Here is a 15,173-nt window from a genome sequence, read left to right on the forward strand (position 1 = left end):
TCCACTTCGGAGATCCTCCTGAGTCACCTGGACCTAGCGAGCCGAGATCAGGGAGACGCAGAAGCCCGGGGGTGGAGGGCACAGACTAGGTTCTCCACCGCCGCTGCCTCGGAAGGAAGAGGAGGGGCGACTGCGCGTGGGGAAGAGAAGGAAGAGGCGTCCGGGGAAGGGCAGGGAGGAGGAGAGCCGAAGGCGCCCGGGAGGGAGAGCAGGGACGTGGGGGCGGGGGCGGGGCGGGCGCGCCCGAGGCGGGGCGGGGCGGGGCGGCGGCCTTTGCTGCTGCCGGGGGCTGCCGGGATTGGGGAGTCGCGCCGCGTACTCGACTAGGTCGCTGGGCTCGGCGGGACATGACCGCGCTGTGCTCGCCTTGCGCTCAGCCCTGCTAGCAGCTCGTCGCTGCTCGCCGCCGCCGCCGCCGCCACCTCCTCTCTCCGTACCTGGCCACCGCCCCCGAGCCCAGCTCGGCCTGCGCCCGCGCGCACCGCTGTAGTCATGGGGCTGCAGCCCCTGGAGTTCAGCGATTGCTACCTCGACAGCCCGTGGTTCCGGGAGAGGATCCGCGCTCACGAAGCGGAGCTCGAGAGGACCAACAAGTTCATCAAAGAGCTCATCAAAGACGGCAAGAACCTTATCGCTGCCACCAAAAGTAAGCGGGGTCCGGCTCTGGTTCGAGCCGCGGAGTGGCGAGAAAGGCGGGAGGAGCGTCTTCCCTGCCGAGTAGGATGGCTCGATGCCCCTAAGTCGGGGCTGGAGGAATAGGCGAATCCATAGGGCATAAGCTCCAGGACATTTCTCTCCCAGGCGGTTCGGGCGCGTTCCCTTTCCCGACCTCGGCCCTCGGTGGCGCGGGAGCGAGAAGCCGTGCGTAGGAGCTGCCCCCGGGCTCCCGCCTGGCCCTGCGGAGCACGCTTCGGCGCCGGCCGCAGCGAATGGAGGTTCGGCTCCGAAGTCAGGTTTTACTGCACCCTAACGCCGCTCCCAGTCTCCCGCAAAACAGAGACACCAATCAGTTCGACAGTTTTGTCTCCTAACATTTCCAAGGAACTTTTTGGAAATGCTCTGAGACCCTGCCTGTAGATGAGTTCATCAAAAGTCCCTTAAGTTACTTACACCTCTTACGTATTCCTTTTCTGTCTTGCGCGACAGTCCCGACCTACGTTCCTCGTGAGCTAAACCAGTCTACCTGGCTTTGTGCTGTCTTCTGCACATTCCTCTGTCTTGTGCTGAGGCGGGTTCAAAGATTGGGGATTGAAAGGGTCAGTGGGTAGACTGCCCTCTGGTTCTGTCGGGCGAGTAGGAAATTCTACTTTTCATGCTTGATGCTGGCCGCCTCGGTCCCGTCTGTATTCAAACAAGCAAGCAAACACATTCTTAAGCTACCTCTGAAGACAACAGAATGAGAAGCGTCTCGGAGCTGTAATGAGTCTAGGAGTAGAAGCTGGTTGAAATTTGTGCAGAAACGGTTGTAGTGTTCTATACATGGGCGTTCTCCAGGGCCAGGTGCTGGTATCCAGGCCGCTGTAGAACCCTGAGTTCCTTCCTTGAGTAATTGTGAACACCCTTTTTCCCCTTAACAGACCTGACATTCAGGAGCCAAGCACAGGCTACCTAGCTTCTTGGGTTGGTGTTGTTAGGTTCCTGGGCTCAGTAATCACCATCCCTGGAGTTTATTCCATTCGTTTTTGGACAATAGCTCTGGAAAAACACCCCGTGTACATTCTCTCTCCACCACGTCCTTACTGAGCGTGCCTTCTCATCCACCCAATCAAGTGTCTGGCCCAGTTAACATTCACTTAATGAATGAGTTGAAATATTTTTTTAATGGAAAGAATTTAGTGGAACCATCCCTGTAATTTGGGAAGCAAGTCGCTCAACTTCTCTGGACCGTCTTCAAGGTTCTTTTGGTTCTGTGACCTCTTCGGTGTTTCAAAGTTGGGACTGGGAATTTCTTTGTGATGATGAGTGGGTTATTTGCTTGGTGGCTGTCCCGGCTTTTGGCTTTGAGAGTTTCTCTGTTTTAGGTGGGAAGCAGAAGGAAGGTCTGTAAATGCGGTGTGTGTGTGTGTGTGTGTGTGTGTGTGTGTGTGTGTGTGTGTGTGATCATAGATAGTGAGAGGTGTGGGGACATCCATGGGCTGTGAAGTGGATGTGTTAGGATTCATGACCAGTGTTAAGCGTCAGTAGATGAGGACATAGGTGTACTTTCTCATTAAAAAAAAAAGTGTGTGTTCTTGTGCCATTGTATATGTGGGGGGTAGAGGACTGCTCCGGAGTTGGACCCCCTTCCCACGTTTATGTGGGCTCTGGGGCTCAGATGTCAGGCATCTCCAGTCTGCTTAGTTGGTTAGTAGCTTCCTTTGAAGCTAGGGAGATGAGGAGAGGGGCAGATGGCAAAGTCAGGTTGGCCATGGGTAGGAAGCTATTTCTGTGACTGCATATTGGCTGCTCTGCTGGCAGGAATTGTGCATGCCTCATGTGCCTGAGGCAGCCAGTGTGTGCAGTGTGTGTGTGTGTGTGTGTGTGTGTGTGTGTGTGTGTGTGTGTTAGCTTTCTTCCTCAGAAGGTAGACCTAGAATCTGTGACTTAATCCTTGTGCTTATGGCTAACGATGAGAGACAAAATGGGTAATCTCATTTAAGGGAGCAGCTAGACAGTGCTATCTTTTCCACCTTTTCCATCCTTACCCTTAACTTCACTTTCTTTCCCTCAGGAGTAAAAGGTTTAGTGTACACCCTTTTGGCAAGTTGGAAAAGACCCTGGCCTTTTCCCACTCGGCCCATTAATGTTGGCTTAGGAGAGATTGAAAAGCTGGGCTTAAATCAGGAGACCTGGCATTGGCTCCTCACTTGGGGTCTGGCTTTGTTGGTTGGGTCACGCTGTTCTTGCCATGTTTCCCCTGTGGACTCTCTTGGCAGCACCAGTCAAGTTCCCTTGAATTTGGAAACCTGCCGATGAGGTCACTTAACCAGTTGTCTTTCCGGAACTTTGGATTTTAGAGTCTAGAAAGCACGTTGTGTTAGGGAAAGGGTCTGCAGGAAGAACAAGGATCAAGCTGGTCAAGATCACCAGATTGTTTTTATTTCTTGGTGTTTTATAATTGGGTTTGCAGAATAAGGCCTTTCGTGCTTTTCTTTGGATTTGTGTTTAAGTGATGTCTCCTCTTCACTGGCCTGCAAGACACCTTGACTTGTCATTCGAATGTCTTGGATTGGAATGAAGACTGTCAGCACTTCAGAGCAAATACTGCTCTCCCAGGGTCAGGGTTGCATTCTTAGCACCTGTATTTGGTGCTCACAATAATCTGTAACCCAGCTCTGGGGGATATGGCACCTCTGACCTCCATGACACCTGGATTTGCATGCATTCACCCTGATACAGACACATACATAGAACATAAATAATAAAAATAGAACATAAAATGAGAAACCCAAGAGAGTAAAAAGATGGTGTGACAGTAATATCCCTCCCAACCTTCTCAGGAACAAGCTTGTGGTAGGGTAGAGCAGAGAGAGATCCCTGGGAGTTTCAGAGCTCAGTGGTGCCGTCTAACAAGGAAGAGAACCTTGTCAGATTGGAAACAGCCGAGAAGAAACCGGAACACTTGCGGTGCTGGGGAAGAATGAGGTGGCCAGTTTGGCTGGAAGGGAGATTTCATGTGAGAGCAGACCGACAGGAATAGGGAGGTCGGTTTCAGATTGTAGAGGAAGGCAAGGAAGGAATGGGGACGTTCCCTTGGCATTTCATGGGAGCCTGACATAAGTGGAGAGAGATGTTAGAGTAGAGGCAGAGTATTGGATGGTTTGTAGGGTGTGTTTGGACATAGCTGGGGGATGGGTGGTTGTGTTGGGTTGGGAGGGGCTCTGGAGAGGAAGGTCAGTGACTTAAGTGAGAGAGTGGAGATCATCCACTCACTTCAATGGATTCTTTGTTCAGATGGCGTTTAGTTCTTGCTTTTGTCGTCCCTCCGCTCTCTGTAGAATAACCAGTGTCCTCTTTCAGTGAAGTTTAGATGACAGTGAGCTTTCCAGGAGAAAAAGTATAAGGTGCCCTATGATTCATAAAGTTTTCGTACCCATAAATACTACACTTCGGTGTGTTTAACCTGGAATGTATAACCTGTAGGGAAACAGTTGCCTCTGTTGCAAGCAGTCACTCCTCGGTATATGAGGTGCTATGCAGTAGACTCAGTGTGTCTGATTTGGCGTGAACCGCCTGCTCCTGACATGTACAAGGAAAGGACCGAAGGGTCCCTGCTCATTCTGAGCCAGGTCCAGAATGGCTCTGCCCAGACTAGGTCTTGATATATCTAGGCCTTTGTCATTTAGTGGCCAGTGCTGTTTCAGCTGGGTAAATAAAAAGCCCCCTCCTTTCTGTGTGCTGGCTCAGAGGTGCTCTTTTGGGGAAATTTCTTTTTCTTTTTCTTTTTCTTTTTTTTTAAAGATTTATTTATTCATTTATTATATATAAGTACACTGTAGCTGTCTTCAGACACACCAGAAGAGGGCATTGGATCCCGTTACAGATGGTTGTGAGCCACTATGTGGTTGCTGGGATTTGAACTCTGAACCTCTGGAAGAGCAGTCGGGTGCTCTTAACCACTTAGCCATCTCTCCAGCCCTTGGGGACATTTCTGAAGCTGCTCTTACACATTATACGGAGAGGAATTTCAGTTCTCTGTAAACTCGAGTGTTTTCCCTTTTTGTAAGAGTGGGGCAGTGCAGGTTGACTGCTGTGGTGTGGAAGGTTCTGGAACACCCATGAAGTGCTTGTGCAGACGATCTCGTGATCCAAGAGACACTTTCCCCTTCCACTGATTCTGGTTTTGTTCAGGTGACTGAGGGACAGGTACTAAATAATTCCGATTGCTGTGACTTGCTTCTAACTCAGTCCTAGCTGTGCTGGAAAGACCCAGGCAAGAGGGTGGGGGCAGGGTTGTTGGAAACCATGAACAAGCTAAGAAGCATAAGTCACTATTTCGCTAAATCCACTTTCTGGGTCTGGCAAATTGTTTTAACATTGAGAATCCCAAGGGCTGGGGAAAGTAGCCTAGCTGGTGGAGTGCTTGCTTAGCATGCGTGAGGTTTTAATCCTCAACCCCGGTGAACCAGGTTTGGTGGCCATAAGCTGTAACCCCAGCACTCAAAAGATATAGGTAGGTGGATCAAAAGTCGTTGGCCATTCTCTGTTATGTATCAGGTTTTAGGCCAATCTGAGATACATGAAAAGAACGAAGATTACAATCTCAGTGAAGCCAACCAGAAGGAAGCCTGCTGGAGACTTTGGAGGAAAGGTCACCTTTTGCCAGGGGGACCACAGAAAAGATCGTCACCTTGGGTTGTGGTATCTGGCACTGCTCCCTGCCCTTTCTGACCATGGATGGAACCAGTCTGAGAGTAATGAACTAATTACATCTGTGTTCATGGTGCTGTGTGAGCCATGAATTTTTAGGCCCGAGGTCACATCTGAATATTTGTTAAGTCGCATTTGGACAGTTCGGGTTGCTGTTCCCTTGTTCGTGTTGTTGGAGTTGGTGTTGTAGTTTTGTGCTGACACAGCTCCCAAGTGGAAATAAGGGCCTCATGGAAAAATACAATGTTTGAAAAGCTCATAAAATTACAAGTTTAACTTTTTCCTGAATAGAAAAAAACCATGCGCCTGGTTTTTGTCCTTAAAAATTCACCATGGACACCCCCCCCCCCCCCCCCCGCAGTCAGGGTCTCACCTGGAACAAGCCTTAAGCCTGGACTTGGGGTTTATTCTAGCAGCCTGGTCCACTGCAGGAATGTAGGCTGCTGGGAAAATAATTAGGATCAGGTTAGAGCTGGGAGGAGGGCAGACTGGCTTGAAAAGCGTTTCTCACCGCTGGTGGTCCTTGTTCTGATTAGAATCCACTAGCACAGGGCATTGCTCCTTCAGAAGGGCCGCTGTCCAGTGAGCTGCAGTCGTCCATGAGTCTTTGTGAACAGTCAGTGGCCTGTCCCATCTCCTGGGGCCCCTTTACCTTTGCTTGTGACACACTCAAGATATGTAACCTGCTGGTCTCTCCCTATGACCCTTTCCTAGTGATTGCCAGGATCACAAGGTATGGTCCAGCACAGCTGGCTCTTTACCGCCTTCTTTCTAAGTTCTTTAGGCTTCTGGAAGATGAGGAGGACGCTTTATGTTTCTGTGATTACTCTTTAAAAGCTGACCAGCCATGTGTGGTGGTGCACTCAGGAGGCAGGGGTAGGTGACTGAGTTTGAAGCCAGCTTGGTCTTCATAGAGAGTTTCAGGCCAGTCAGGGTATGAGACCCTGTCTCAAACCAAAACAAAAGTAACCAGGTGGATGAAAGAATGTAAGAATGAGCAGTGTCCGCTGTCTGTCTGTCCACATGAAGCCATCTAGTAACAGTGGGATCTGGGTCCATCTCCGTGGCTTTTCTGTGTCCACTCGCAGTTTAAACATGTTCCTTTAAGGTTTCTATTTGGAGTGAGTTGACATAGGCAGAGCATTTAGATTAAACTCCAAGGTAAAAATTATGTCACCTATAAGGCCCCTTTCTTGGGATAAAGAGGCTGTTGTGGCTTACAGACCAGTCCTCTAACCTTCTGGTACTCACTCCCTAAACAGATTTCCCCAAACTGCCTTCACACAGAGTGGGGGCAGGAATGGCCAGACTCTGGGAAGATCACAGCCTGACGATGCTGGGGTTTTAGAAATAAGTGTAAAGCACACCAATACTTCCTGGATATCTGACCTCCCAGTGATGTGAGTGGCAGGTCCACACTGTCACAAAGAGCTCTGGTGGACCATGCACAGCTGAGGTGCACACAGGGATGGCATCCAGTTGCTCAAGGGTGAAAGGGCGACACCAGTGTCCAGAACTTTTAGACACTTAACGTGGCTGGGGCGTGCTTGGGGGATGTTAAATCATTGTCTCTCATGCTGGGAAACCACGGCTTCTTCATGGCAGTGCTCACAGTGAGAGAAGAAGCTGGAGACCTCTGGGAGAGGAGCTGTGTCCTGGGAGCCATGGGGCGATCCTGTCACGCACCAGGTGTGCTGACTTGAGTTACTGTAAATCTAGTCCGGAGTGAGTGGTGGGCACATGTGACATAGTATAGATGTGCAAACCTCACACTGACTACACTTGAGGTAACAGTGTCTTTTGTCATGTCTGAAATCACTTGTTAGAAATTTAAACATGAAGACTTTGTCTCCTGGCATTCAGTGTCCTCTAACTTTGCTTTTGATATTCTAAAAGCTTTTTTGTTTTTGCTTTTTTTTTTTTTTTAAATTAAGGAAACTTGCCAAGTTGGCTTTATTTTCAGTTTTGGGGAGGAGTGTTGAACTTCCTAGATTTTTCTGAGTAGAAGTCTTGAATGTCTTACTAGATTTTTTTTTTTTAAATTGAAGCCTCAGAGGACAGATTTATTTATTTATTTGTTTTTTTCCTTTTCTTTTTTTTTGGAGCTGGGGACCGAACCCAGGGCCTTGCGCTTGCTAGGCAAGAGCTCTACCACTGAGCTAAATCCCCAACCCCAGATTTATTTATTTAAATGTGCATTTAAGTTATTCCTCGGGCCTGAGGTGGCTCCGTGTTTTAAGAGTGCGTCTTCCGAGTTTGCACAGGACAGGTTCGATTACCAGCACCTACATGGTGTGGCTCATAACCACCTGAACTCCAGTTCCAAGGGACCCAACACCCTCTTCTGACCTGTGTGCACACCAGACGTTTACATGGCACATATATGAAGACAAAACACTCGTCCATATTAAAAAAAAACTAAAAAATTAGACATTTCTTATTTAAAATGTGTATGATAATAGCTAACTTGTTTCAGAGCCTGCCCCACATGTGGCCCATACATATACAGCCACCCAATTAGACAAGATGGATGAAGCAAAGACGTGCAGGCCGACAGGAACTGGATGTAGATCTCTCCTGAGAGACACAGCCAGAATTCAGCAAATACAGAGGCGAATGCCAGCAGCAAACCACTGAACGGAGAACGGTACCCCCGTTGAAGGAATCAGAGAAAGAACTGGAAGAGCTTGAAGGGGCTCAAGACCCCATATGTACAACAATGCCAAGCAACCAGAGCTTCCAGGGACTAAGCCACTACCCAAAGACTATATACATGGACTGACCCTGGGCTCCAACTGCATAGGTAGCAATGAATATCCTAGTAAGAGCACCAGTGGAAGGGGAAGCTCTTGGTCCTGCCAAGGCTGGATCCCTAGTGAACGGGATTGTTGAGGGGAGGGCAGTAATGGGGGGAGGATGGGGAGGGGAATGTTGGCCTGGAAACCGAGAAAGGGAATAACATTTGAAATATAAATAAGAAATACCCAATTTAATAAAGATGGAAAAAATTAAAAAAATTAGCTAACTTGTGTTAAATGTTGACTATCTGCTTTACTTGATGCTAAAGTCATATTATATATTAAGAGTTATCGGTGGGGAGAACCCCGTGTTATTGGTGGGGAGAACCCCGTGTTAGAGTCTCTACTGCTAGATAGAGACGTCGTAAGGTTGGAGAGGCAAACTCTGGGTTTACGACCTTAGATCTCACTTTCCGGTCAGTACCGAGATCCCTGAAGGCTGGTTGGGCTGGTGAGGCCTGAGGAATAGTCTAGATGCCTTTGGAAGTTTGGTTTGTCAGCCTGATCTCAGGAAATTCACTTAAATGTATACAATAAAATACATAGAAATAAGAAACCAATGTTAAGACACACATCTCGGACGCCAGAGGAAAAAGCCAAAGACCATCTGGAACCCTGGTGCACTGAAGCTCCCGGAAGGGGCGGCACAGGTCTTCCTGGTTGCTGCCGCTGCAGAGAGCCCCTGGGCAGCACCTCACGAGCGAACCTGAGCCTCGGGACCACAGGTAAGACCAAATTTTCTGCTGCAAGAAAGCTGCCTGGTGAGCTTGGGACACAGGAAAGCAGAATTTCTCTAGGACCGGGCACGTTCTGTGTTTACCGGAAGTCCCACACCCGCGGATCCCGGCCCGCAGCAGCTCTCTGCTCCCAGACCCGGTGAGAGAGAGACCCAACCGCCTGGTCAGGTGGGCACTCCTGAGGCTGCAGAGCAGAAGAGACCACCAACACTGCCCACCCCTGCCCACATCCCTGGCCCAAGAGGAAACTGTATAAGGCCTCTGGGCTCCCGTGGGGAAGGGCCCAGGAGCGGCAGGACCCCTGTGCCTGAGACACCGCCGGAACCTGAAAGAAACAGACCGGATAAACAGTTCTCTGCACCCAAATCCCGTGGGAGGGAGAGCTAAACCTTCAGAGAGGCAGACAAGCCTGGGAAACCAGAAGTGACTGCTCCCTGCACACACATCTCGGACGCCAGAGGAAAAAGCCAAAGACCATCTGGAACCCTGGTGCACTGAAGTTCCCGGAAGGGGCGGCACAGGTCTTCCTGGTTGCTGCCGCTGCAGAGAGCCCGTGGGCAGCACCCCAGGAGCGAACCTGAGCCTCGGGACCACAGGTAAGACCAAATTTTCTGCTGCAAGAAAGCTGCCTGGTGAACTCAAGACACAGGCCCACAGGAACAGCTGAAGACCTGTAGAGAGGAAAAACTACACGCCAGAAAGCAGAACACTCTGTCCCCATAACTGACTGAAAGAGAGGAAAACAGGTCTACAGCACTCCTGTCACACAGGCTTATAGGACAGTCTAGCCACTGTCAGAAATAGCAGAACAAAGTAACACTAGAGATAATCTGATGGCGAGAGGCAAGCGCAGGAACCCAAGCAACAGAAACCAAGACTACATGCCATCATCGGAGCCCAATTCTCCCACCAAAACAAACATGGAATATCCAAACACACCAGAAAAGCAAGATCTAGTTACAAAATCATATTTGATCATGATGCTGGAGGACTTCAAGAAAGACATGAACACACTTAGGGAAGCACAGGAAAACATTAATAAACAAGTAAAAGCCTACAGAGAGGAATCGCAAAAATCCCTGAAAGAATTCCAGGAAAACACAATCAAACAGTTGAAGGAATTAAAAATGGAAATAGAAGCAATCAAGAAAGAACACATGGAAACAACCCTGGATATAGAAAACCAAAAGAAGAGACAAGGAGCTGTAGATACAAGCCTCACCAACAGAATACAAGAGATGGAAGAGAGAATCTCAGGAGCAGAAGATTCCATAGAAATCATTGACTCAACTGTCAAAGATAATGTAAAGCGGAAAAAGCTACTGGTCCAAAACATACAGGAAATCCAGGACTCAATGAGAAGATCAAACCTAAGGATAATAGGTATAGAAGAGAGTGAAGACTCCCAGCTCAAAGGACCAGTAAATATCTTCAACAAAATCATAGAAGAAAATTTCCCTAACCTAAAAAAAGAGATACCCATAGACATACAAGAAGCCTACAGAACTCCAAATAGATTGGACCAGAAAAGAAACACCTCCCGTCACATAATTGTCAAAACACCAAACGCACAAAATAAAGAAAGAATATTAAAAGCAGTAAGGGAAAAATGTCAAGTAACATAAAGGGAGACCTATCAGAATCACACCAGACTTCTCGCCAGAAACTATGAAGGCCAGAAGATCCTGGACTGATGTCATACAGACCCTAAGAGAACACAAATGCCAGCCCAGGTTACTGTATCCAGCAAAACTCTCAATTAACATTGATGGAGAAACCAAGATATTCCATGACAAAACCAAATTTACACAATATCTTTCTACAAATCCAGCACTACAAAGGATAATAAATGGTAAAGCCCAACATAAGGAGGCAAGCTATACCCTAGAAGAAGCAAGAAACTAATCGTCTTGGCAACAAAACAAAGAGAATGAAAGCACACAAACATAACCTCACATCCAAATATGAATATAAAGGGAAGCAATAATCACTATTCCTTAATATCTCTCAATATCAATGGCCTCAACTCCCCAATAAAAAGACATAGATTAACAAACTGGATACGCAATGAGGACCCTGCATTCTGCTGCCTACAGGAAACACACCTCAGAGACAAAGACAGACACTACCTCAGAGTGAAAGGCTGGAAAACAACTTTCCAAGCAAATGGTCAGAAGAAGCAAGCTGGAGTAGCCATTCTAATATCAAATAAAATCAATTTCCAACTAAAAGTCATCAAAAAAGATAAGGAAGGACACTTCATATTCATCAAAGGAAAAATCCACCAAGATGAACTCTCAATCCTAAATATCTATGCCCCAAATACAAGGGCACCTACATATGTAAAAGAAACCTTACTAAAGCTCAAAGCACACATTGCACCTCACACAATAATAGTGGGAGACTTCAACACCCCACTCTCATCAATGGACAGATCATGGAAACAGAAATTAAACAGTGATGTCGACAGACTAAGAGAAGTCATGAGCCAAATGGACTTAACGGATATTTATAGAACATTCTATCCTAAAGCAAAAGGATATACCTTCTTCTCAGCTCCTCATGGTACTTTCTCCAAAATTGACCATATAATTGGTCAAAAAACGGGCCTCAACAGGTACAGAAAGATAGAGATAATCCCATGCATGCTATCGGACCACCACGGCCTAAAACTGGTCTTCAATAACAATAAGGGAAGAATGCCCACATATACGTGGAAATTGAACAATGCTCTACTCAATGATAACCTGGTCAAGGAAGAAATAAAGAAAGAAATTAAAAACTTTTTAGAATTTAATGAAAATGAAGATACAACATACCCAAACTTATGGGACACAATGAAAGCTGTGCTAAGAGGAAAACTCATAGCGCTGAGTGCCTGCAGAAAGAAACAGGAAAGAGCATATGTCAGCAGCTTGACAGCACACCTAAAAGCTCTAGAACAAAAAGAAGCAAATACACCCAGGAGGAGTAGAAGGCAGGAAATAATCAAACTCAGAGCTGAAATCAACCAAGTAGAAACAAAAAGGACCATAGAAAGAATCAACAGAACCAAAAGTTGGTTCTTTGAGAAAATCAACAAGATAGATAAACCCTTAGCCAGACTAACGAGAGGACACAGAGAGTGCGTCCAAATTAACAAAATTAGAAATGAAAAGGGAGACATAACTACAGATTCAGAGGAAATTCAAAAAATCATCAGATCTTACTATAAAAACCTATATTCAACAAAATTTGAAAATCTTCAGGAAATGGACAATTTCCTAGACAGATACCAGGTATCGAAGTTAAATCAGGAACAGATAAACCAGTTAAACAACCCCATAACTCCTAAGGAAATAGAAGCAGTCATTAAAGGTCTTCCAACCAAAAAGAGCCCAGGTCCAGACGGGTTTAGTGCAGAATTCTATCAAACCTTCATAGAAGACCTCATACCAATATTATCCAAACTATTCCACAAAATTGAAACAGATGGAGCACTACCGAATTCCTTCTACGAAGCCACAATTACTCTTATACCTAAACCACACAAAGACACAACAAAGAAAGAGAACTTCAGACCAATTTCCCTTATGAATATCGACGCAAAAATACTCAATAAAATTCTGGCAAACCGAATTCAAGAGCACATCAAAACAATCATCCACCATGATCAAGTAGGCTTCATCCCAGGCATGCAGGGATGGTTTAATATACGGAAAACCATCAACGTGATCCATTATATAAACAAACTGAAAGAACAGAACCACATGATCATTTCATTAGATGCTGAGAAAGCATTTGACAAAATTCAACACCCCTTCATGATAAAAGTCCTGGAAAGAATAGGAATTCAAGGCCCATACCTAAACATAGTAAAAGCCATATACAGCAAACCAGTTGCTAACATTAAACTAAATGGAGAGAAACTTGAAGCAATCCCACTAAAATCAGGGACTAGACAAGGCTGCCCACTCTCTCCCTACTTATTCAATATAGTTCTTGAAGTTCTAGCCAGAGCAATCAGACAACAAAAGGAGGTCAAGGGGATACAGATCAGAAAAGAAGAGGTCAAAATATCACTATTTGCAGATGACATGATAGTATATTTAAGTGATCCCCAAAGTTCCACCAGAGAACTACTAAAGCTGATAAACAACTTCAGCAAAGTGGCTGGGTATAAAATTAACTCAAATAAATCAGTTGCCTTCCTCTACACAAAAGAGAAACAAGCCGAGAAAGAAATTAGGGAAACGACACCCTTCATAATAGACCCAAATAATATAAAGTACCTCGGTGTGACTTTAACCAAGCAAGTAAAAGATCTGTACAATAAGAACTTCAAGACACTGAGGAAAGAAATTGAAGAAGACCTCAGAAGATGGAAAGATCTCCCATGCTCATGGATTGGCAGGATTAATATAGTAAAAATGGCCATTTTACCAAAAGCAATCTACAGATTCAATGCAATCCCCATCAAAATACCAATCCAATTCTTCAAAGAGTTAGACAGAACAATTTGCAAATTCATCTGGAATAACAAAAAACCCAGGATAGCTAAAGCTATCCTCAACAATAAAAGGACTTCAGGGGGAATCACTATCCCTGAACTCAAGCAGTATTACAGAGCAATAGTGATAAAAACTGCATGGTATTGGTACAGAGACAGACAGATAGACCAATGGAATAGAATTGAAGACCCAGAAATGAACCCACACACCTATGGTCACTTGATTTTTGACAAAGGAGCCAAAACCATCCAATGGAAAAAAGATAGCATTTTCAGCAAATGGTGCTGGTTCAACTGGAGGGCAACATGTAGAAGAATGCAGATCGATCCATCCTTATCACCCTGTACAAAGCTTAAGTCCAAGTGGATCAAGGACCTCCACATCAAACCAGACACACTCAAACTAATAGAAGAAAAACTAGGGAAGCATCTGGAACACATGGGCACTGGAAAAAATTTCCTGAACAAAACACCAATGGCTTATGCTCTAAGATCAAGAATCGACAAATGGGATCTCATAAAACTGCAAAGCTTCTGTAAGGCAAAGGACACGGTGGTTAGGACAAAACGGCAACCAACAGATTGGGAAAAGATCTTTACCAATCCTACAACAGATAGAGGCCTTATATCCAAAATATACAAAGAACTCAAGAAGTTAGACCGCAGGGAAACAAATAACCCTATTAAAAAATGGGGTTCAGAGCTAAACAAAGAATTCACAGCTGAGGAATGCCGAATGGCTGAGAAACACCTAAAGAAATGTTCAACATCTTTAGTCATAAGGGAAATGCAAATCAAAACAACCCTGAGATTTCACCTCACACCAGTGAGAATGGCTAAGATCAAAAACTCAGGTGACAGCAGATGCTGGCGAGGATGTGGAGAAAGAGGAACACTCCTCCATTGTTGGTGGGATTGCAGACTGGTAAAACCATTCTGGAAATCAGTCTGGAGGTTCCTCAGAAAATTGGACATTGAACTGCCTGAGGATCCAGCTATACCTCTCTTGGGCATATACCCAAAAGATGCCTCAACATATAAAAGAGACACGTGCTCCACTATGTTCATCGCAGCCTTATTTATAATAGCCAGAAAATGGAAAGAACCGAGATGCCCTTCAACAGAGGAATGGATACAGAAAATGTGGTACATCTACACAATGGAATATTACTCAGCTATCAAAAACAACGAGTCTATGAAATTCGTAGGCAAATGGTTGGAACTGGAAAATATCATCCTGAGTGAGCTAACCCAATCACAGAAAGACATACATGGTATGCACTCATTGATAAGTGGCTATTAGCCCAAATGCTTGAATTACCCTAGATGCTTAGAACAAACGAAACTCAAGACGGATGATCAAAATGTGAATGCTTCACTCCTTCTTTAAATGAGGATAAAGAATACCCTTGGCTGGGAAGGGAGAGGCAAAGATTAAAACAGAGACTGAAGGAACACCCATTCAGAGCCTGTCCCACAGGTGGCCCATAATTATACAGCCACCCAATTGGACAAGATGGATGAAGCAAAGAAGTGCAGGCCGACAGGAGCCGGATGTAGATCGCTCCTGAGAGACACAGCCAGAATACATCAAATACAGAGGCGAATGCCAGCAGCAAACCACTGAGCTGAGAATAGGTCCCCCGTTGAAGGAATCAGAGAAAGAACTGGAAGAGCTTGAAGGGGTTCGAGACCCCAAAAGTACAACAATGTCAAGCAACCAGAGCTTCCAGGGACTAAGCCACTACCTAAAGACTATATATGGACTGACCCTGGACTCTGACCCCATAGGTAGCAATG

The 15,173-nt window shown here is 45.9% G+C and overlaps 1 protein-coding gene across 16 annotated transcripts in view; it reads left to right on the forward strand.

The window, feature by feature from the left end:
* Arhgap10 (Rho GTPase activating protein 10) overlaps positions 1–15,173 on the forward strand; it is a 267,994-nt gene that overhangs the window by 309 nt on the left and 252,512 nt on the right. For 12 of the 16 annotated variants that reach the window (XR_015643473.1, XR_015643474.1, XR_015643476.1 and 9 more), the window contains exon 1: positions 276–646. The exons of 3 other annotated variants lie outside the window; for them this stretch is intronic. Coding sequence is in view for 8 of the 13 variants with exons in the window: in XM_087595153.1 (XP_087451279.1) it covers positions 493–646 (154 nt within the window). In the remaining 5 variants the exon portion in view is untranslated. 16 annotated transcript variants of the gene reach the window in all.

This window comes from Rattus norvegicus, chromosome 19, assembly GCF_021556685.1.
Source record: "Rattus norvegicus strain SHRSP/BbbUtx chromosome 19, alternate assembly SHRSP_T2T, whole genome shotgun sequence".
NCBI classification, from domain to species: Eukaryota; Metazoa; Chordata; class Mammalia; order Rodentia; family Muridae; genus Rattus; species Rattus norvegicus.